General features: G+C 44.1%; 1 protein-coding gene across 1 annotated transcript in view; it reads right to left on the bottom strand.

The window, feature by feature from the left end:
* Ralbp1 (ralA binding protein 1) overlaps nt 1-21,832 on the bottom strand; it is a 36,652-nt gene extending 14,820 nt beyond the window's left edge. The window contains exons 1-3 of the mRNA XM_034483912.2: nt 21,562-21,832; nt 4,218-4,516; nt 1,011-1,469 (exon numbers count right to left, since the gene is read on the bottom strand). Of these exons, the coding sequence (XP_034339803.1) occupies nt 1,011-1,469; nt 4,218-4,461 (703 nt within the window). The 5' untranslated portion in view covers nt 4,462-4,516; nt 21,562-21,832. The remainder of the gene's footprint in view (nt 1-1,010; nt 1,470-4,217; nt 4,517-21,561) is intronic.
* Nucleotides 21,833-22,498: the final 666 nt, after the last annotated feature.

Below are 22,498 nucleotides of genomic sequence, written 5' to 3'. Positions count from 1 at the left end.
AGAGTTCTTGAACAAAGCTACAGAAATTTTTCAAAGAAACTGTCATTTCCCTTAAAAAGTCTTCATGCTTAACAAGATCATGTTGGAAAAATAGCTTCTATTGCTGCTTAAATCTTCAAAAATCAATACCTTGCAGGTTTGTGTTTAATTCCTATGAAATAGAAACAAGGAAGCATTTTACCTACTGGGTCATATAAATGTTACCCCAAGTAACAAATATATCCGCTAGAAAGTAGAGGAGCCAATTAAATGGAAAGCTTGCTTGATCTTTCTCTTTGTTCTAAACATATATGATATGCCTCTTGCCATGAAGAGATACATGATCAAAGCACTTTATGAAAATAACTCTATGGGAATATAATGACAGACGCAGACACTGCCCAGCTTGGCACCTGAATCCCAAGTTATCAAATAACTCATACTGCTTTTCAAGAAGAAATATCTGTCCTTCTAAATAACTTATGTATTGCTTGGTTTTAGAGTTCCAATAGTAACACATGATGGCCAAGCATGAACTACAATTTCCCATATAAACTGTGTGCAGATGAACTGATTGTCAGTTTCACTGACATCTGCAATAGCTGTATGTGGCTGACAGGAACATTCATGTCTGGCCCAGCCATCTAGAAAACAACGCTCCATGTCTTTAGTCATACTAAGCACAGAGCTGTGTCATTAGCTATCTCTTGGCTGAGATGCTTCCTTCACAGAGCTCTCAACCTTCCCAACACCTAGGCTTAGGAAGACACTGAGAAAACAGGCATCCCAGCCTGTTCATCGATACAACCCACATGCTTCATTTTGCACAGTTGCTGCAAGCTGTGACTGACGTGGAAGTAAATCCTTAAGGAAGGAAACTGCATAAAACCAACCACAATGGGGAGGTTATGCAGGGACCATGCAAGTGAACATGGTAACAAGCCAAAAGGTTCCTCCCAAGTTAGTATTCTTTAGGAAGTAAAGTGAAGCTAATTTTTTAAAGTTACCAAGTGAAATGCACGTCCCCATACCTGACACTCGGTAGATGCCTTCGCACTTCATGCCGTGCTTCTCCACGTAGTCCACACACTCTCGGAAGACAGCTGGTAGCCGGATGCCATCGTACATCATGGTCCTCTCTACTGCGTCAGCCAAGGAAACACCAAAAATGGGCTTGAGACTTGGAGCATCCATCTGAGGCACCTCTGGCTCCTGAATTGGCTTCTTCTTTTTCTTCTTTTCCTTCCACTGTTTAACAACATCAGCTGCTGTCAAGTCTTTAGATTTCTTTTCTTTATGCTTTTCCTCTTTGTGCTTTTCTTCTTTATGCTTTTCTTCTTTGGGTTTTTCTTTTATTTTAAAATCCTTTTCTTTCTTTTTAGAGAAGCTGGGCTTTTTGAACACATGGATTCCCTTGGACCTCTTCACCTTGGAAGGACTTTCGGCTTCATCTCCAGAGCTGTCTTCCTGGAAGGCAGCGTAGCCTTCAGCTGCCAAGGAAATGTAGTATAAATTATGTTTAGTGTGTCAAAATGTCACAAGCTTCTTACAAGGGAAACAAAAAGGTGCCACGTGGCAGTAGCTAATCTCTCTTGGGCCTCCAAAAAAACATCAAAAAAAAAAAAAAAAAAAAAAAAAAAGTAGTGACACTTAGTAACCACAAGAGGGCAACAAATGGCAGCTATAGTTGCAATATCAATGTTGAGAGGAAGTAGTTTATTACATATTATGTACATAATACATATTACACAGTATATGTACGCAAGCCGAGTTCTGAGAAACTAAGTATGAACACACATGAAATACCGAACGCACAGGACTAATGAGATCAATCCTATAAAAGTGGACATGGGGCCAGTGCTTAGCTACCCTTGGCCTATATCCTATCATAAAGCACAGTACAAACTGCGTAACTGTTCATGTGCTCCAGTTACTCCTTTATGATTCTCTGCTCTCCTGCCTATTACTTGCCTTTTTGGAGCATGGACCACAACCTCCTTTAAACTGAAGGCTGAATGTAATTATTACCTGACACATTAGAAGCAATTTTTGCATTCTGACAAAGACACTAATTGCTAGTTTGTAGCATAATGTTACTGTGTCCTATGTAAAGATGACCCATGTGTTATTCAAATGCTGATTTCTCTGTCCCCATATCTGGTTGCAATGGCATTGTAATACTTATTCTGAGAATCTCCAGTCTCCATGTTATGTCAACATTGCTCCCCATTTACTTACTATCTGATTTGTCAGTAAAAGATGATCAGCCAATGGCTGAGCAGAAGAGAGAATAGGGCTGGATTTCCCACCCAGAGGAGGGAGGGGGGGAGCGGGGAGAAAGGGAGAAGACTAGGGAAAAGGGGAAGGGAGAGAAAAAGGGAGAGGGAGAGGGAGAGGGAAAAAGAGAGACTTCGCCGCCTCGAGGTGGAGGGTGAACATACCTGGAGCAGAGAAAACCAAACCAATACTAAAATGCAGTATCCTGGGGATACTGGCTGGGAGGTAGCCAGATAAGCTTAGAGGATTAAAAAAGATTAATAACTGCTCAGCCAGTGTACCGTAAATCTTGATTAAATAAATCATATAGTCTGTCTCATTTATTTGAGAGTTAGTTGGGATAAAGACTGTAATTATTTATGTAAAGATAATTTACATGAATGTAATGTAAAGAATAAAAATTATCACTTTTAAAACTGCACTAACACCAATTTGTTTTTATTTGTTTTTAGGAATGAGTCTCACTATGGTACCCAGGCTGGCTTAAACTGGACACAGGTGATGCTTCTGTATTGGCCTCCAGAATAGTTCAACTAACTATAGGCATGCATACACCACTGCACTTGGAACCTCCCCACCCCCTTTTGACTAGCTACTTTCTTTCTATCTACCTACCTACCGACCTATACCTATAGATTTGAGACAAGGTCTCTCTATATAGCGCTGACTGTCTTGGAACTCAGATTGGCCTTGAACTCAAAGAGATCTGCCTGCCCCTCTGCCTTCCAAGTGATTAAATGTGTGGGCTACAACATCCAGCAACTTACTTCCTACTATTATCGTGTGTGTGTGTCCGTCCATATCAGTGTGTGCTACAGAGGAAGTATCAGGTCACTGGAGCTAGAGTAACAGTGGTTATGAGGTTATGGGTCCTCAGGAAGAGCAGCAAGCACTCTGAACCTGAGCTCTCCCTCCAGTCCTACTTTGCTGTTTTGAATAACCCCAACTTGTCTATTGTTTTCTGTAGAGCTACCTTACAAGTTACTTTATAACAAATATTAAAAATAGTTCCCAAATTATCTTTTAACTTAAAACATCATAAACCTTGGACTAACCAGAATGGCAAAAATCTTAAAGGCAAGCCGGGGACAGTGGCACATGCTTTTAGTCCTGGCACTCTGGAGGCACGGGCAGGCTGATCTCTGAGTTGAGGCCAGTCTGGTTTACAGGACAGCCAAGATTACACAGAGAAACCCTGTCTTGAAAACCAAACCAAACCAAACCAACCAACCAATCAACCAAACGCTTTCATTTCCTTAAGCTTCAACTCAGGCAGTGTCAATCTGTGATGAAAGACATGAACTCTGGGGACAGGAATGGAGATTCCCTTTAAGGCAGTTAAAAGGCATGTCCAGCAGGCTTTATCACTGAGGTCCTGTGGGGGTCACAGGCCAAGCTACCATCAGGTAGCACAGTATTCATGAAATCTGTAACTTCCCAGGCAATTAATTTTAACATACTATGAATTTTTTTAAAGTAATACTTAAATTACCTTATTTGCTTTTAACATACTAAACAGAAATAATTAGGCAATTAACCCTCCCTAGAAGAGACACCTGGAATGCAATGCTAAGACAGATAACTTCTTTCACAGTTCCAACAGAGTTCCCAAATGACCACAAAACCTTAAAAGGTTAACTAGCTGAGCAAAATCCGAGCTCCTACTTTTTATGCATCATTTGAAACTACCACTTTTAAAATACAGACTGGGAAACTTACACTTTCTGGAAATTTGGCGTGTTTATTCGTGACACAAAGACAAATTAAGAAACCAAGACATAAAGAGCAGAAAATGGCAAATGAGAGTATCTGCCTAGATACATTCAGAAGAGGACAGAGCCCGGGGTTAGAGCAGGAGTTACCTAAGATGTATCAAGCTAGATGTGTTGTTGGCACACGCCTGAGACACCCCAAGAGACCAAGGCAGGGGTATTGAAAGTGCAGAGAAATCCAGCACTTACTCCTTTTCTCCTTTTTCTTAAATTTTCCTTTCTTCTTTCCATGGTCTTTCTCATCATCTGACACTGTATCAGGAGGCTCATGGAGAATGTCATGGGGAGGTGAGGGCTCCCCCGTCCGGTACAATCCAGGAAACTTTGTAGGGCTGATCTCCTCAGAGCTGGGGGTCCGGGTCAGCCCGCTGCCATGCTCCGCCCTGCGGTGTTCACTAGGGCTGCTGGTGGGGGGCAGGAAGCACTCAGTCATGCTGATGCCCTGATGAGGAAGGGAAGTGTTCTTCTCTGTTACCTATCCATTACACCTGCATGGAAGAGAACATGAGCAGTCAGCACATACTATACTAACCAAGAAGCAAAACCACTGTGAATATTCAACAATGAACCCTGCATTTACAGAAATAACCCCACCCCATCGTGACCTTACTATGTCAAGTTACACTCCAGGGATTATGTACTTCAGTTCTCAGGAGCCTGAAGCACTGGGACCCTCACACATTGGGCAGGCACACCAGAAGAAAATCAGAAGTCTCAAGGGAAACACAGGCACCTGTAATTCCAGCATCAGAAACTGAGCTACAAGTCTGAGGTCAACCTGAGCAACAGAGCAAGTTTCAGACTATCCTGGGCTACAGCGTGAGATCCAGTTCCAAACAAAATAATAATGAGTTCCTTTTTTTAAAAAAAAGAACTCAATCACTGGGTGTGATGGTAGTGCCTTTAATCCCAGCACTCAGGAGGCTGAGAAGGTAGGTCTGTGTGAATTTGAGGCCAGCATGGTCTCTGTCTGTCTGTCTCTCCCCCACCCCCCGTGTGTGTGTGTGTGTGTGTGTGTGTTCAGGACAGCCAGAGCTATGCAGAGAGACCCTGTCTTTAAAATTATAAATTTTAAAAAGCCCTCAATTTAAAGGGCCTCATTTTAAGTTATTCAACATAATCTTAGTATTTTTATAACTATTCCATCAAAGCAACCATTAGTAACAAATTACAAAGGTCGTAGGTGTCAGATGGTGTTAGATGTCCAAGCGCAGCTTAGAACAGACCACTCCAGACCAAACAGTTCCAAGGGGAGGGGGAGGTTTATTCAGGAGATAGGGCAAAGGTGGGGGGAAGAAAATGAAAGAAGACAGTGAGGTCAGGGGGTTCTGCCTGTTTTATATGGGTGATGACGTAGCCTCTCCCAGGTAAAGGTGAGGTAGCCAGGTGGATCCTGGGAATATATGTCGGTTGCCTTGGCAACGATGTGGGGATGTGAGGGTTGCCTAGGTATGATGTCACTGGGTTTGGAGCCTGATATCAACAGTACATATACAAGAACAATTTATATATGTCATATCATTATATATACAATGGCTAAAATGATGTTTAATGGCTCACATAATAGTAGCTTGCAGACTACAACTTTGTCATGTGTAATCAGAGGGTTCCCACGTCAGGAATCACTGATCTATTCTGTATGGCAGTTATCCTGAAACAAAGGAGCCCTCATTCAATCAACCCTAAACAGGAAGTGTCTTTACTACAATAGACAAGCACAGAGAGTTTAAATGAGTTGTCTCTTCTCCTTACATAGACAATACACAAGGTACTATGTTCAAAAGCTACTCAGAGATGCACGTGTAACCCCAACCCTCAGAAATCAGAGGCAAGGAGATTACAAGGTTAAGGCCAGCCAAGGCTGTCCTTAAACACAAACATAAAAAAAATTCTCTGTAGCCTTGGCTGGCCTGGATCAGGCTGCCCTTGCAATCACAGAGTTCTTCCTGCCTCTGCCTCCTGAGTGCTAAAATTAAAGGTGGGTACCACCATGCCTGGTGCTTTCTTTCACTTTGTTTTTAAAGACAGAGTTTCATGTAGCCCAGGCTGACCTCAAACTCTTTATGTGGCCAACAATAACCCTGAATTTCTCATCCTCCTGGCTATACCTCCCTAGTGCTAGGATTACAGCCCTGTGCCACCAAATCCAGAAATATTTTATGGGTATTTTATGGTATAGAAATTAGACCTTAATAAAGCTTACAAAAAAAAAAAAAAGTCAAGCATGAACAACCCTTCCCTAGTAATCCATTCTATCCACCACCCACAGGCCTTGGCACACTGAACACACCTACTTCAATTATCTATTCATGTATCTATCTGTCTTGCTTGCTTAACACGACCCAGAACACCTTACTCTTCAAATGTCTACTTAATAAACTATTATCTGTTCCCAGCACGTGCACTGCTGGTAAAATGAAGAAGCCACAAACCGTGCCCTTAGCTTTCAATCCCAACTCAGAAAGGGGGGCAGGGGAGTTCCTCAGGCTCTGGGAATCCAATAATTAACAAACAGCATACCCAATGGAGAGATAAGTGGTGTTCTATTTACAATCCAAAAAACCCCAGGATCAGAGAGCTTAAGTAACTTATCTAAATCACACAGCTAGATGATAAACATTTCTATTCTGTCCACAGCATGCCCCCATGTATAGTCAACAAAAGTAATTATGAGAAACAAACAAAGACACTAACAGACTGGACTTAGGAGAAGGCAGAGGACACTGCTCCAAGCACAGCAGCTGGTAAAGCACACCTGTAACCCTATATTTCAGAGGCCAGGGATGGAGGGGAGCAAGCTCCAGGTCAACTGATTAATGACAAAGCTATGAGGCACAAATGTACCAAATGCAACCTAAGGACAGGAAGATGTGCAGATGATGACAGTTTGTTGTTGTTTGATTTGTTTATTTTGATGTACAGATGTGTGAGAGTACATGCATGTGTATGAAATACATGCAGTCCCCATGGAGGCCAGAAGAGGGTATCAGATCCTTTGGAACTGGAGTTACCGGCAACTATGGACTACCCAATGTGGTTGCTGGAAACCAAACCTGAGTTTTCTGCAAGAGCAGCAAGTGCTCTCAATCCCTGAGCCATCTCCAGTGCCCTACAGTGCCAAATTTGGACATTCAACACCCTGTGTTCCTGCATGGTAAAGTTATCCCTACGTTTACATATATGGTCCTGGCTTACTCTTATTCTTAAGTTTCCATAAAGAACTGACAAAAATAAGAGTTTCCAGTGACTCTGAAATAAAATCACATGGCTGGTTCATACGTAACAGAATGAGCTCTCTCTAGAGAGAACTGAACTCACAATTGTCAGACAAGTTTAAGGCCAAGACCTTTCAAGTAGTTTCTCTGCTCGTACAGTTAATCAGCACAAAAGACAAGAACTGCCACCCATACAAAAAGACAGAGAGGGCAATATAAATACAGAACAAAAAAAATTAAGATTATAAACTTTAAATCTCCTATAATTAGCTTTCAAAAGTAAACATACTTGTTCACTAAACATCTATCAAACATTAAAACGCTTATTCTAAAAAATCAACATCTTGGCCTGATAGGGCACACCTTTAGTCCCACCAATTGGGAGGCAGAGGCAAGCAGATATCTGAGTTCAAGGCTAGCCTGGTCTACAGAGAGAGTTCAAGACAGCCAGGGCTACACAGAGAAACCTTGTCTTAGGGAGAAGGGGAGAGAGGGAGAGGGGGAGAGAGGGAGAAAAAAACTAATAGCTTGCTCAATTACAAAATCAACTGATTCAGTATTTTATAAATGTCCATTATTAATAAATATCAGTCTTAAATACAATAGAAGCACCTTTATCTCTTTAAACATTTCCGTGTGTGTGTGTGTGTGTGTGTGTGTGTGTGTGTGTGTGTGTGTGTGTGTGTGTGTGTAGGGAGGGGAGAGGAGGAGAGGGGGAAGGGGAGGGGAGGGGAGGAGAGGGGAGGGGAGGGAGAGGGAGGGAGGGAGGGAGGGAGGGAGAGAGAGAGAGAGAGAGAGAGAGAGAGAGAGAGAGAGAGAGAAGAGGAGAGGAGAGAGAGAGCGAGCGCACAAGCAGGCCAGAGATACCAGATCTCCTAAGAACTAAAGTTCTAAGCAGCCATGAGGTCCCTAAGGCCAGTGCCAAGAACCAAATTCAAGTCCTCTGCAAGAGCAGTAAGTCTCCTAACCACTGAGCCATCTCTCCTGCTCGCTTGCTTGCTTGCTTTTCTTTTCTTTTTTCCATTTCATGCTTCTTAAAAATAATGAATAATCCCAGTGGCTACATGGCAGCTCACATCTGTGTGTAACTCCAGTTCCAGAGGATGTGATACCCTCACACAAACATACATGTAGGTAAGACACCAATGTACATAAAATAAATTATTCAAAACAATCTACATATCAGAAGTCTCTAACCTAATCTACTAGGGACCAAAATATTGTTTCACTAAGGCCTTGTATCTGAACACTAATGAATATGAACCTAACATTTCAGAGTATTTCTGGGGCACTTTTTGTACAGTTTTAGTTGTAGCTTTTCTAAAACAGCATCTTGTTCTGTGGCCCAAACTAGCCTGGAACGAAAGGCTAGGGCTCAATTCATGCCAACCAACCTGCATAAGCCTCATCACGCCCTCCTTGGGAATGTCTGTTTTATGAACAGTGCTTGTATGAATAATTCATTCTTGTTTATTCAAATAAAGGGGACTGTCCAAGAATAAAACAGTCTAGATAATAAGGGCTCTAAGTGTCTCTAACAGTACACATGAAATTTCAGAACAGAGAAAGAGAGAGAGAATGAGAGAAAGAGAGTAAAAGGTGTGGGGGGGGACTTTCCTGTAGGCAGAGGGGCTGCAGAAACAACAAAAACCAGGTCCAATTTTCCAATAGGATACTGGAGCTTAAGGATATTAAAGTAGTATCTTAAAAACTCTGGCCAAAAGGCATTCAAGAATATGGGTAAAGTGACACTTTTCAGGACATCAAGAACTCTGCTTCCAACACAGCTTCTCAAAATCATACAAAACCCAGACAGTAGACTGAGGAGGAAGACGGTGACCTTCAGCAAACCCCCAGGGGAGAAAAGTAAGCATGAGACTATCCAGCCCACAGACACACATGAGAACCAGGGGCTTGGTACATGTGTGGTAACATGTGAAAGAGCTGCTAGGGCTGCGGGTAACTGTGGGTAACAGAGCAAATGCAGCAGTGGGAAGATACAGCCATCACCTCAGGAGAAAGAGAAGGCAAAGGGGCCAAACGGCTGTTTCTGCTTCCCTGTTAGGAGTTATTGAAACAATGAAGGCTGACGTAACCAAGCACAAGGACTGACATGCTGCAGGGCTGAAAGCACAGACCTGGAGCACAGGACAAGACACATCTTCATCTAATGCAATAGCTACTGGACACTTTCAAAACTGGTATCTCAAGAAATGGCAGTTTTAGAGCCATGGTAGCGCATTCCTGTGATTCCCAGCACTGGGAAGGGCAGGGGTAAATGGAAGGGGCAGGTCAAGGCAGCTCTGGCTATGTGCACAGCAAGACCTTGTCTCAAAAGAAGAAAATTAAGAAAGAAAAAAAGATCAACTTAAGTATATTATTGAGAAATTTTTTAAAAATCCAAAAGAAGTTATTCCAAGGAAAATATACCTGGGAGGGTTCAAGACAGAAGCCACTGACCTGTGAGGGGCCCCAGGATGTCCCAGGCTGTGCAATTAACATGTAACTGTTAACTGACCAGTAAACTGTACTCACAGTTAAGATTTACTGTGCAGGAAGGGTACAAACAAGAACAGCAAAGTGAATGAGGTGAAGGCCTGAAGACATCAGGCTCAAGTGTCCCAGGAGACTACAATGTGTACATACTGGCTAGATTCTGTTCCTTCTCCAAGATGTGCTCATAGCCCCAGAGCCCACGACGCTCTGAAGGCTGACAGCACAGGCCCCTCTGCCTCCCATCTCCCAACTGCTGCAGGAAAGCAGTGTCCTCCAAACCAAACCTGCCTGTGCATAGAGTTCACTGTAGTGCACCACCCTGGCCATTAAGGATGTCCTCTATCACCCAAGGACCCAGGGGCTGTGGATAAGTCTGTCTACAGCTTATCCAGCTGGCCCAAGTTTGGTCTGATCTCCACTGCAGTAGCTCCCCATACAAGCACACATCACTTTCTGGTTATCCTTCTGAATTTCTTGAATTCAACTCAAAAGCTAAACAAATCCATGTTTCACATAAAAAACAAATCCATGTTTCACAGAGAAAAGGTCATACATCTTTTAAAACAGCTAAAAGGTACTCTAGAAATAGTAACACTATTTTAACCTTTAACGTGGATCAGAAACAATCACTCAGTCAGGGGAAATGAGGCTGTTTCATGACGTTAGCAGTGAGACCTTCCCGTGATAACATGTTTAAAGCATATGACTGCAAGTTTACAAGGGAAGTGATTCCTTATGAACATCCCACACAGACCAATTATTGCCTAATTGAGCTGCTATATAATTAATCCTCTCAAATCTACTAACATCATTAAGGTGTTCTTAACGGAGACTTTACTCATTTGGTTTTTTTCCTTATAAATCATCAGCCTTAATCTTTTACTTAGCTTTTTCCTACCTCCCCAGGTGCTTATCCTAACAAACTTTTCATTGGCGTCCCCTCACTGAACTACATAATTTGTTTCCCATACAGCTTCCTAGCATCCTATTTTTGAAGAAATGTCATATCCTTCTATGGGGAAACCTCTTACCTACCACAACGTCACAATCTCATTATCTACTCTCAAGAAAATCTGAAATTTATAATTTCACAAGGGGCAGAGGACTGACACACTTTATGTAATTAAAAATAAAATTCACATTACTGGTTAGAACAGAACTGGATAAAAATTATCTCACTATGGTTTCCCAACAGTATATTGAAATACCCAGGGATACCAGGCAAAATCTGTGGCACCTTGTTGCATCTCACGTCTGAGGGAAAGAGTGATTCAGTGTCTGCTGGAGCTGCACTACTTTTTTTTTACCTCTAGGTAAAAGTAGTTCAGGGTGCTAGCGTGCTTCTTAATGACTTTGTGAAGCTCTGTTTTCTGAGGTAGGGCGGCAAAAAAAAAAAAAGTTCTGTGCAAAAATTCCCACGGAATAGGGAATAACAGAGTGACTCAGTCTGAACTCAAAGATTCAAAGTTGTAGTCCCACAGGCAAACACGAGCCACCAAAAACTTTGGCTACCTAAGAATGAATGTTATTTTCTCTTTCCAACTGAGGTGCTTGATGCTGTCACAGGATCTGCTTCTAAGCATCTTGTAGACATCAAAGTCTGAGGATAGGCAAGTGCCTTCTAAAGATGATACATTATTTGCATGTACTATATACGGTGCACATCTTCCCATGCAGTACAAATCAGAAATTCTTATACTTTCTCCACTCACAACCCCTTTCTGCTCAAGACATTTTTATATAATTCTAGGTACGTAGGTCTGTCACTGACAATCATAAAGAAATTTATTTTACAGCAATTTGGGGAAGCTGAGAAATGACCCAACACATAGGGGGGTTGTCAGCAAACCTGACAGCTCGACCCATAGAGTAGGAGAAACCTGATACTCACAGGCTCTCCTACGACCTAAGAGCACTGTGGTGTGTACACATAGACCTGCCTTCTCTCACACAGATTTTAAAGCTTTCTGGTGTGCATATGTAATTTTACCACATATGAAAGACAAAAACAACTTTACATACTAACAAGATGGATGTGCTTTTTGATTTTTCATAATCAAATCTTGAATAACTATTTGATATTAATGAAACTCAAGTCAGCAACCACATCAAGTATGTGTATGTAGGGTATATGTATGTGTGTGGATGTAGAGGGTACATGTGTGTGGGTATAGGGTATATGTATGTAGAAGGCACATGCATGTATGTGTGTAGAGGGTACATGTATGTGGAGTGTACATTATGTCTGTATGTGGAAGGCCACAAAGAGGTGTGTGTGGAGGGGTACATGCGTGTGTGCTTGTGTGTGTGGGGGGGCACATGCACAAGTGAATGTGGAAGGGTATACATGTGTTCCCGCAGATACACACACCTGTGCACATCTATGTACAAGTCATCACCACAGCTGTCGTCCTTTGTCACTGTCCACATTGTTTTTTGAGATAGAATCTTTCACTGCTCCTGGAGCTTATCAATTCACTGAACACGGCTAGTCAGTAAACTTAAGCAATCACCTGTCTCCACTGAGCAGGCACAGGGATTGCAGGCATGTGCCACCATGCCTGGCTTTTATGTGGAAGCCAAGGACTGAACTTGGGTCTTCATGTTTATCCATCAAGCACTTTACCATCTGAGCAATCTCCCAAGACTCAAGTACTCTTGTTTTCTAAAAAAATATATCATTGTATATGCATATGTGTGATGCATGTGTGGGTGAGCAGAAGGTACACACATACCACTGCACATGTGTGGAAGTCAGAGGACAATTTTTGGGAACTGGTTCTCTCCTTCCACAGTGGGTTCCAGGAATAGAACTTGGACTGTGAAGGCTTGCATGGTAATCACTTTTAACCGTCTTGCCAGGCCCAATTTTTAAAATCAAACGTTCTAAAATGATACAATGCAAACATGTGCTGATTCGACTCTTACATGTTGAGAAATGATGACAGGAAAGCACTAAGTCTCATTCTCAGTACTGATGCCATTGTTTCCCCAAGAGCAGACACTGGGCACATATGGTAAAAACACTGCACGTTATAACATACAACACACTGCAGTGTGACTGCACGCACCGTGTTCTTGAGAACAGACCTGCCTCTCAAATCTGACTGCTCCTGAATTACCTTAACCTTGATTAATGAAGTGCCATGCTTCACTGCATCATGTACCAGCTCTGACATCACTCTGAGGGTTACCACACTTTTGTTTTCAATAACCTTTGGTGCAAAAGCTTTATATTTAAAAATAAGTTTCATTTCAAGATATTCAGTTTAGCCAGGCGGTGGTGGCACACGCCTTTAATCCCAGCACTTGGGAGGCAGAGGCAGGCGGATTTCTGAGTTCGAGGCCAGCCTGGTCTACAGAGTGAGTTCCAGGACAGCCCGGGCTATACAGAGAAACCCTGTCTCGAAAAACCAAAAAAAAAAAAAAAAAAAAAAAAAAAAAATTCAGTTTAAAGAAATTCACTCAAATATAAAGCCACAGTCCCAGCAGCTGCTACATGGTAAATGCTCAATAAATACTAGTCTGGTTCCTGTACATATTATATTGGAACCATCTGAGAGTAGAATATATACACACTGATGTGGATACTTTTGCTTCTGTGAGCATAAAATCCTTATAGGGCTCAGCAGTTAAAAGTGCACACATGGCTGCTCCTCCAAGAGGATCTGGGTTCAGTTCCAAGTGCTGCTCACAAGCATCTACAACTCTAGTTCCATAAGACTCAATACCATTCTGGCCTCTGTAGGTACCACACACACACATAGTGTACAATGCATATGTGGCAAAATACATACACATAAAATACAAGTAAATAATAAATCCTTAAAAATAAAAAGTAGAAATTATTATTTTAAAGTTCCTCTGGAAGATAACAAGCTGCTGTGAAGCTGTTATCCTTCAGGTGAGATCTCAACAGCTGAGTGGATTCCCAAGCTGCCTACATGACAAACAGAGCAGACTTTTCACCCTTATGCACCATGAACATTATCCTTTACCAAAAAACAAGTCAGATACAGTGCAGTATACTGTAATCCCAGCACTTGAGAAGCAAGGGCAGGCAGATCTCTATGTGTTCAAGGCCAGCCTGATCTACAAGTCCAGGCCAGCCAGGGCTACATGAGACCCTGCCTGCCTGACACCGCAGCTGCCGCTGCCACCCCCCCACCCCCCCCCACACACACACAAGCTAGGGGTAAGGGTTTACCAGGCCCCACCCTCCCTTCAGATTTACTGGCAGTTCATGTGGCTAGGGAAGGAAGAAACATTTTCCTCTGTGATGTAGCCAGTGTTCTGCTGTCCACACCCCTCTAAATAACTTCCATGCACATTCCCATAAGCAGCCCTAAGGAAAACCCCTGGGCTACAAAAGAGACTGAAGGGAGATCAATGGGAGGGATGGAGACAAAAGAGTGGCAGGATGTGACTGGGGTCAAAATATATTATATACTGTATGGAAACGCCAAGAGGAGACCCATTATGCATATGAGTAAGTGCTAACAGCTTTAAACTAAATGCTAAAGCTTTAAACTAAGAATACAAATACATTGTTTCCATCTCACTCTGACCTCCATCCATTTATACAGAAGCAGATGATCTATCTAGGTTCATCACGTGTGTGTGTGTGTGTGTGTGTGTGTGTGTGTGTGTGTGTCTGTGTGTGTGTCTGTGTGTGTGTCTGTGTGTGTGTCTGTGCGTGCGTGCGCTGTATGTATGGTCATAAGGTTTGGCAGCAAGTATCCATCCATTAGGCCATCTTGCCAGTCCATGATCTAGATGTGAATCTCTGTATATAAAGCAAGTGTATTAAGTACTTAGTTAGAAAAGGGTTTATTTGTTTGTTGGGTTTTTTGTTTTGTTTTCCCAAGACGGGTTTTCTATGCAAAACAGCTCTGACTATCCTGTAACTTGCTTTGTAGGGAGTTCACACACAGGGATCCACCTGCCTCTGCCTCCTGAGTGCTAGGATTAAAGGAGCACAGCTCCCCATAGGGGACAGGAAAGGATTTTGTTGTTTTTTCATTCTCTGATTTTTCTCTTAAGTTGTTTGTGTTTTAAAGGAAGGTCTCCTGTACCAAGGCTGTTGTTGAACTGAGGATTGTTTTGAACTCCTGGACAGAATGTTCCTGCCTCCAAACACTGGAATTACAAATGCATAGTGCCATAGCCAGCTAAAAAACTTTTTGAGATGGATCTCACTACATAATGCACACTAACCTCAGACCCAAGATCCTTGGCCTCAGGCTCCTAAGGACTGGGATTAAAGTCACATGGCAGCTGAAATTAATTTTATATATATGTTCATGTGTGTGGAAGCATGTGCACATAGAGGCTACAGGCCAACTTCATATCTCATCCTCACTATGTTTGACTTTTTTTTTTTTTTTTTTTAGGTGAGGTCTCTCACTGAGGCCTGGAGCTCAGTATCAAGACTAGGCTGACTACCCAGTAAACTCCAGGAATCTGCTGACTCTGACCCCCGGCAGTGGGATTACACAGACACATCACCACATCCAACTTTTTAATGGGTTCTGGAGACTGAACTCAGATCCTCATACTTACCCGGTATGGTGATATGAATATGCTACTGTTATGTGCAGCCTTGTAGGAATAGGTCTGGCCTTGTTGGAGGAAGTACATCACTTGGGGGGGGGGGGTAGTGCTCAAACTCTGCCCTCTTTGGAAGTCTCCTCTTGGTCATCTTCTTGCCTTCAGGTCAAGATGTAGAACTCTCAGTTGCTTCTCCAGCACCACATCTGCCTGGATGCTGCCATGCTTCCCTTCATAATAATGGACTGAACATCTGAACCTGTAACCCAGCCCTAACTAATTTTTTCTCTTTTTAAGAGTTGCCTTGGTCACCGGGCAGTTGTGGCGCACGCCTTTAATCCCAGCACTTGGGAGGCAGAGGCAGGCAGATTTCTGAGTTCAAGGCCAGCCTGGTCTACAGAGTGAGTTCCAGGACAGCTAGGACTACAAAGAGAAACCCTGTCTCGAAAAACAAAACAAACAAAAACAAACAAACAAACAAAGAGTTGCCTTGGTCATGGTGTCTCTTCACAGCAATGGAAACCCCTAAGTAGGGGACCCAGCAAGTACCTTACTGACTGAGCTATCTCCCCAACCCTTAAAATTAACTTTCAATTAATCAAGAAGTGAGCAAGGATACTACCCTCAGTTTGTTCTTTGCTACCTGTGTATGGATTGAGATGTGATCTCTCAGCTCCCTGCTCCAACCACCATTCCTGTTCTGCCTGCCATACCTCCCTGCCATGATAGACTCCGATCCCTCTGCACTGTGAGACACCATTACTCTTTCCTCCATAAGCCGCTTTTAGTCATGGTGTTTTATCATAGCAATGAAAAGAAGCTAATGTAGCTACTAAAAGAGTAGCAGGCAGGCAGTGTGCTCTGCAGGCACACTGGCCAGAGGGCTAACATCCCGGGCAGCTCTATGATGAAAATTGGAAATGCAAACCTAAACCTTTGGATTCTGGGATTAGTGGTGCTCAACCTGTGTATTTTGACAGTGGGATTTTTTTTTTTTTTTTCCGAGACAGGGTTTCTCTGTGTAGAACTGGCTGTCCTGGAACTCACTCTGTAGACCAGGCTGGCCTCGAACTCAGAAATCCACCTGCCTCTGCCTCCCAAGTGCTGGGATTAAAGGCGTGCGCCACCCCCGCCCGGCTTGACAGTGGGATATTATTCAGAAAATTCCAGAGTGCTGATACTGGCTACAACACAGACAATCCTTGTACAGGTAAAGTCAATAACAAGCGACCATGAGTAGATCCTCATTAGGTTTCTAAAATGGGCAATGAGCAGCACAGAAAGTCCACCAATGGACAAGTAGACCAGTGAGTGACTGCAGAGGCAAGAGGGATTTTGGGGGGTGGGTTAGGAATGAAAATGAACTAGAACATAATCAAGTTATCATGCTCACACTGACTGTAACTTTGTAAAAGGCTGAACTTGAATTGGAAAGATGGCTTGTTCCCCAAGTTCCTTGCTATGGAAGCATGAGAATCTGAGTTCGACGCCCCAGAACCACTTAAGGCTGAGTGGAGCACTAGCTCTCAGTACCTATGATCCCAGTGCTGGGGAGGCAGTGGCAAGAAGATCTCTTCAGCTTGCTAACCTAACCATCCAGCTGTGTCATTGAACTGCAGGTTCAATGAGAGTCTCTGCCTCAAAAATAAGGTGGACAGCTATCAATGGAGGCACCCAAACTCAACCTCTGGCCTCCATGTGCACATGTGTGCACACATACACATAAAAAGGTTATTTTATGGGTACAGAAATGTGTCTCAGAAAATGTTTTTTATAGCAGGTTCAGTTTTTGGCAAGCATAAGCTGGAGTAAGACCCTTTCACAGAAGTAAAGATGGAAATACAAGTAGTGGGGGAGGTCTCAATCTGCTGTCTCCACCCTCTGACCTCTTTACCTCAGTGAATATGAGGTTTCTCCCCTACCAAACTGCTATAAATTTAATCCAACACTAAGCATCTTTATCAGATTCAAAAGACTCATAATTCTTATTCTGACCAACTACTTAAGAGCGATTAAGTATTTATTTTTTTATTTTTTAATTATACAGCTGGGTATAATGATGCACACCTTTAATCCCAGCACTTAGGAGCCAGAGGCAGGAGTTCAAGACCAGCCTGCTCTACACAGTGAGTTCCAAGACAGTCAAGACTATACAGAGAGACCCTGTCTCCCAGAGAAAAAGAAAGTACAGGGTAGTGTGGGTACTCCTGGAAGCCAAAGGTGCTTGTTCTCTCTGGAGCTACAGTCATAGGTAGCTAGCTATGAGGCTGACAGCATGGGTAATGGGAAAGGCCTTAGGTCTCTGGAAAGCAGTAAGAGCTATTAAATTGAGACACCTCCAGCCCCTACTCAGAAAATCTCAAGTATGTCTTTCATCTGGCTTTAGCACTGATCTTTCATTTTGTATTTTGAGATAGGTCTTGCTCTCTGGTCTCAAACTTTCTGTGGTAGTCTCTCCCCAGTGCTGGGGTTACAGCCATTTGACACCACACCTGGCAGTGTTTTCCTCTTGTGTATTTTTTCCTGGAGTTAGTTGGAAAGAATGGTACACTTTTTTAAAAATCAGCTGGACACAGTGAGTCATACCTTTAAGCCCAGCATTTAGAAGGCCAAGGGAGAAAGGGGCATTCCTTCTGAGTTCAAGGCTAGCATGGTCTACAGAATGAGACTATCTCAAAAAAAACAAAGACCCTATTTTGGCTTCTATGACAGGATTTCTTCATGGATGCCTCGACATTACCAAACATTTTTTGAAGGTCACCTTCCAACATAGTCTCCTGTGTTGATCTCTGTTGGCCTATTTGCTGTAGGCAAACTCTTCCTGTGTGGTGGTCCCTAAACCAAAGGCTTCAGCCACCACTTACAATATAATGTGACAGGACTGGAGAGATAGCTCGGCGACTAAAGGCTAAAACTCACAACTAAAAAGATGATAGAGTGTGCTGACTCTACCTGGATGTTCACAAAAACATCCACTCAATATGCCAGAAGCTAGCACGTGATTCTTCCTGAAATTTACTCCAGTACCTCAAGCCTCTGTCTCAGGCTATCTTACTGTTGCTTTCTCGGGGACCCAGGATGGAATCCAAGTCACCCTCGCTTTCCATAACCAACTTTTGCTAAATTCTATTCAGTATGTTCTCTAAGTATTTCTGCCATCTGTAACCTGATATTGTGTTCTTTTTAGACCCCACTTCTCACCTCAGTTATTGATAATAATGAAGACTTTCTAAACCCTTTCTGATAATTAATTTTATCTACCCTCACTGTACTTCACAATTCTACACTCCACAATTCTAGAATGGTCTTTCTAAAATGGTAACAATTTAATTAAATCCCACACATTGTTTTATGACCTGGGGCCAGGGCAGCTACAATCCTCAGCATGGTGTACAGTTTCTAAAGATTCACCTGTGTAGCCTCATCCTCAGCTCCCTGGCACAGCCAATACTGGAGCTAGAGAAACGACACAACTGTCTGAAATGCTTCCTACACGTCTCTGCCCAACTCCTTCAGCCTTTTCCAATTAATTCTGCTTGATCCTTAAGGATATACCATTTACAACAGAGGGTTAGCCAGTCTGTTTCTCCCACCCCCACCCCTCTCTGTTCTGTCTCGATGACTCCCATTTGCTGGCAGGACAAAGCTGAGATTGCTTTGATGGCATACAGACATCTCCTCAGTCTCATGTCTCTCCATCACGATATACAGTTATACTTGAGGTAGCTACCCTTGCAGACCCGATTATGTAGTCTATGTGGCTAGTTTTACTCTTCTGCTTACACTATTCCCTACATGACTGCCCATCATTTCTCCAGCCGCCTAGTTGACTGATTATACAATGTTAGACATCTTCCACTGAGCATCCGCAACCTAGTTTCATCACTATTTACATATGTGTTTTTTTCTAACTACTGCCCTCTTCCACAGTTTCTGTCTTGTATCTTGTATATATTCACAGAACCTCCATATTTCCTACAGACTCACAAGATGAGTGTTGTAGAACAGTGGCTGAGTGCTCTCCAAACACATCTAAGACCCTGGGTTCCATCCCCAGGACATCTGTGCGTGTGTGTGTGTGTGCGTGCGTGCGTGCGTGCGTGCGTGTGTGTGTGTGTATTTATACACTTCTGTATTGTTTGTTAAAAGATAACTTTGACCATCTGAAAGCAGGTCTTATCCATCTTCAATTTCTCTTTACTTGGCAGAGAATCTAACTACAGTAACTCCTATATTCTAAATAATCTGCATTTTCCCCATGTTCTGTCTTACATATATTAGCACAAAGTCTATCAGGGATTTTCTTTTTAAAAGAAAAGAATACCTGGACATATATCTAATCCCAGCACTTAGAAGCCAGAAGCAGGAAGATCTCTGTGAGTTCAAGTATCCACGTAGGGAGGTTCCAGGCCAGACAGGACTTCACAGTGAGACCCTGCCACCCCCATCCACCCTTGCCATCACAAATAAAATAACAGAACATACTTTAGGATAGTGTTGTGGAACTAATCTTTTCTTGCCAACCTGTGACTATGTAAATGTAACTGTACAAATTAAAGTTAATATTCACCTTTTTAGATTTGTATTATTTTTAATTATGGGGGTAGGTGAGCCATTGCCTGTGGAGACCAGAGGTGTTGGGTTTCCTGGGAGCTGGACTGACAGGCAGCTTACCAGGGACCAAACCCTGTAACTCTCCAAGAGTCACACTGCAAAATTCTTAACCAGTAAGCCCTGTCTCCAACCCCAGTACACACGTTTTAAACCACCACTTCGGTCTCTCTAAATTACGAGGGGGAAAAAAATGGTCCCTGTAAACTTAGGATAAACCTTTTTTTTTTTTTTTTTTTTTTTGAAAAGACAGCAAATTCAGTCATCTTACCTTGTTTCTAGATTCTCTGTGATTTGTTTTTGTTTTTTGAGACAGGTTTTCTCTGTTTAGCTCTGGCTACCCTGGAACCTGCTCTGTAGACAAGGCTGACCTCAAACTCACAGAGCTCTACCTGCCTCTGCCTCCAAAGTGCAGGGAATAAAGGTGTGCCACCACCAGCCGGCTTCTAGATACTTTGTTTTAAAAATTATTTAACAACAGCTGCTATTAAACTAGACTATCTCTCTTTGACCTACGGGGCACATTGAAAACGAGAAGCACTCTACTGACTCCAGACCCCTGTTAACTGCCAACACCACTAACAGGAGTTACTCATTTCGAGGAAGATACCCAGGACCTTGAAATCATCGAGATAATTACTACTACAGAAAGTGACCGGACCTTTCCTTTCCAAGTGCTGTCTGAACACTAAACCAAAAAGTAGGCCTGTAACTTATCACTAAGTACTTTGTCAATAACTGCCAAGTATAGATAATGTTACCCAAAGCACCAGTGTATTAGCCCACACCATCAACACCACTGAGGCTGGGCAGTGCAACAGCTCAATGCACACACCATAGCACTTGTCGCAAGCACAGACCTCCAAACAAAAACGGCTGTGATCTCCAAGAACCTTAGGGTATGCACGCTGTTCTCTCTGGAAGAATCCTTCTAATAATTCCCAAACTTGAACCAGCACTACTTCAGGAGACTGGGAAGTGAAATATTTTGTCAAACCTGTTTCACAACGATGTATTTAAAAGACAGAAAAAGAAAGCTGGTCTCGACTAAGGACACTCCGGCACGAAAACGCTTGAAAATGCGTTGAGAATGGAGTTCTCAACTCCAGATCTGGCCGAACATTTCCACCGAACCCTGAAACAAGGACCACTGCAATCAGGGTCGCCCACCTGCCCAACGCCTGCCACCGGCAACAGCAGGAGCTGTTCCCCGACTCCACCCGGCAAGCACGGAGACAGGTGGGCGAGCCAGGTGCGACCCATAAACCGGAAGACTGCGTCAGGCCAGTCCCCGGCCGCAGCTCCGACCAGGTGTGGTCCGCAGGGATGCCCCGCGGCCTGGAAGCTCGGAGGAAGCAGCTGGACTCCCAACTAGCCTCTGGTTCCAAGAGCAGCACAAGACACACCCGGGTGCTCCCAGGGAGGCCTGTCCGGCAGGCGGCGTAACCCACCCCAAAGGAGCAAGCTCGGGGGTGAAGCCTTCGTGGACAACGTAAGGCGGGGCAGCCACGCCCCCCACCCCCAACTCCCATTCCGAGCCGGAGATCCCGAGCCCAGCACCCTGCATGACAGGCGCGGGCGCGAGGCCGGGCGCCAGACGGCTCCCACGGACACCGCCGCAACGCAGCGACCCCCGCAAGCGACCGCTCCTCGCCACTAACCAGTGCCTGCCGCCGAGCGACCGTCCGCTCTGCTGCAGCCGCCGCCTCCTCGCACTCACGCTGCCGTCACAACCGCCGCCTCCTGCGCTGCCCCCCTGGCCGGCCGCGGGAGCCCCATTCCCACCCCGCCCAACCTCCGCCTGTTTACAATGATTGGGACAGAACAGGACGAGCCGGCCCACCGCGCACGCGCACACCCTCCTCCCGCCGCAGCCGGCTTCCCGGGTCCTCGGATCCTTGGCCGTGACGGCTAGGGCCGTCTAGGGCAAACGCCCCGAGTCCTTGCGTGGGGCACGCCGGGAGTTGTAGTTCTAGTAAACCCGACACCCCATTGCTGTAGGCCCTTGTCTCGGACATAAGCCACAACACCCAGAAAGCACCGCACCTCCCGAGCTGGAACTCGTTGGGGAAACAGGGAACCCGCGAGAGGACGCGCCAAACGCTAAGGCTCTGCAGGCGCCTGCGCAGTGTCCTGAGGACCCAGTGGAACACACACCTACCGGAGAGAATCCCAGTGGAAATAGTGTGGGGAACTCTGCAGGAAAGAAAGCACGTTCCTCCCCAAGCTCTGGCCTGGTGTCCGCAGCTACCGAAAGTGACACTTTTCCCCTAATGTCTGCGTACTTTTAGTGGTTCCAACCAGTTAAACCTGCCTGGGTTGCCCGCCCACCCCGCCTCTGGGCGGAGCACCTTGCTGGCCTTCTTTGGGCGGAGATCTTCATTTGGAGAATTTTTGCCTTGGGGTTTAGAAAAAGGAAGCTTCTGGGGCCTGCTCCGAGCAGTCCGCGGGACCCTTGAAGTGTGTTGGCTTGCGGGAGAACTGCTGACTCCCCCCCACTTGCCTCAGCAGTTAGCAGTCAACACTCGAGTTAAAGCCGCACAGCATCATGTTCAGCTCGCAAATAGAAACTGAACATGATGAATATCCTCCAGAAGT

Source organism: Arvicanthis niloticus, chromosome 21 (genome assembly GCF_011762505.2).
Source record: "Arvicanthis niloticus isolate mArvNil1 chromosome 21, mArvNil1.pat.X, whole genome shotgun sequence".
Taxonomy (NCBI): Eukaryota; Metazoa; Chordata; class Mammalia; order Rodentia; family Muridae; genus Arvicanthis; species Arvicanthis niloticus.
Note: the sequence above shows the minus strand (reverse complement) of the source record. Positions and strands in the feature narration are given on the sequence as shown.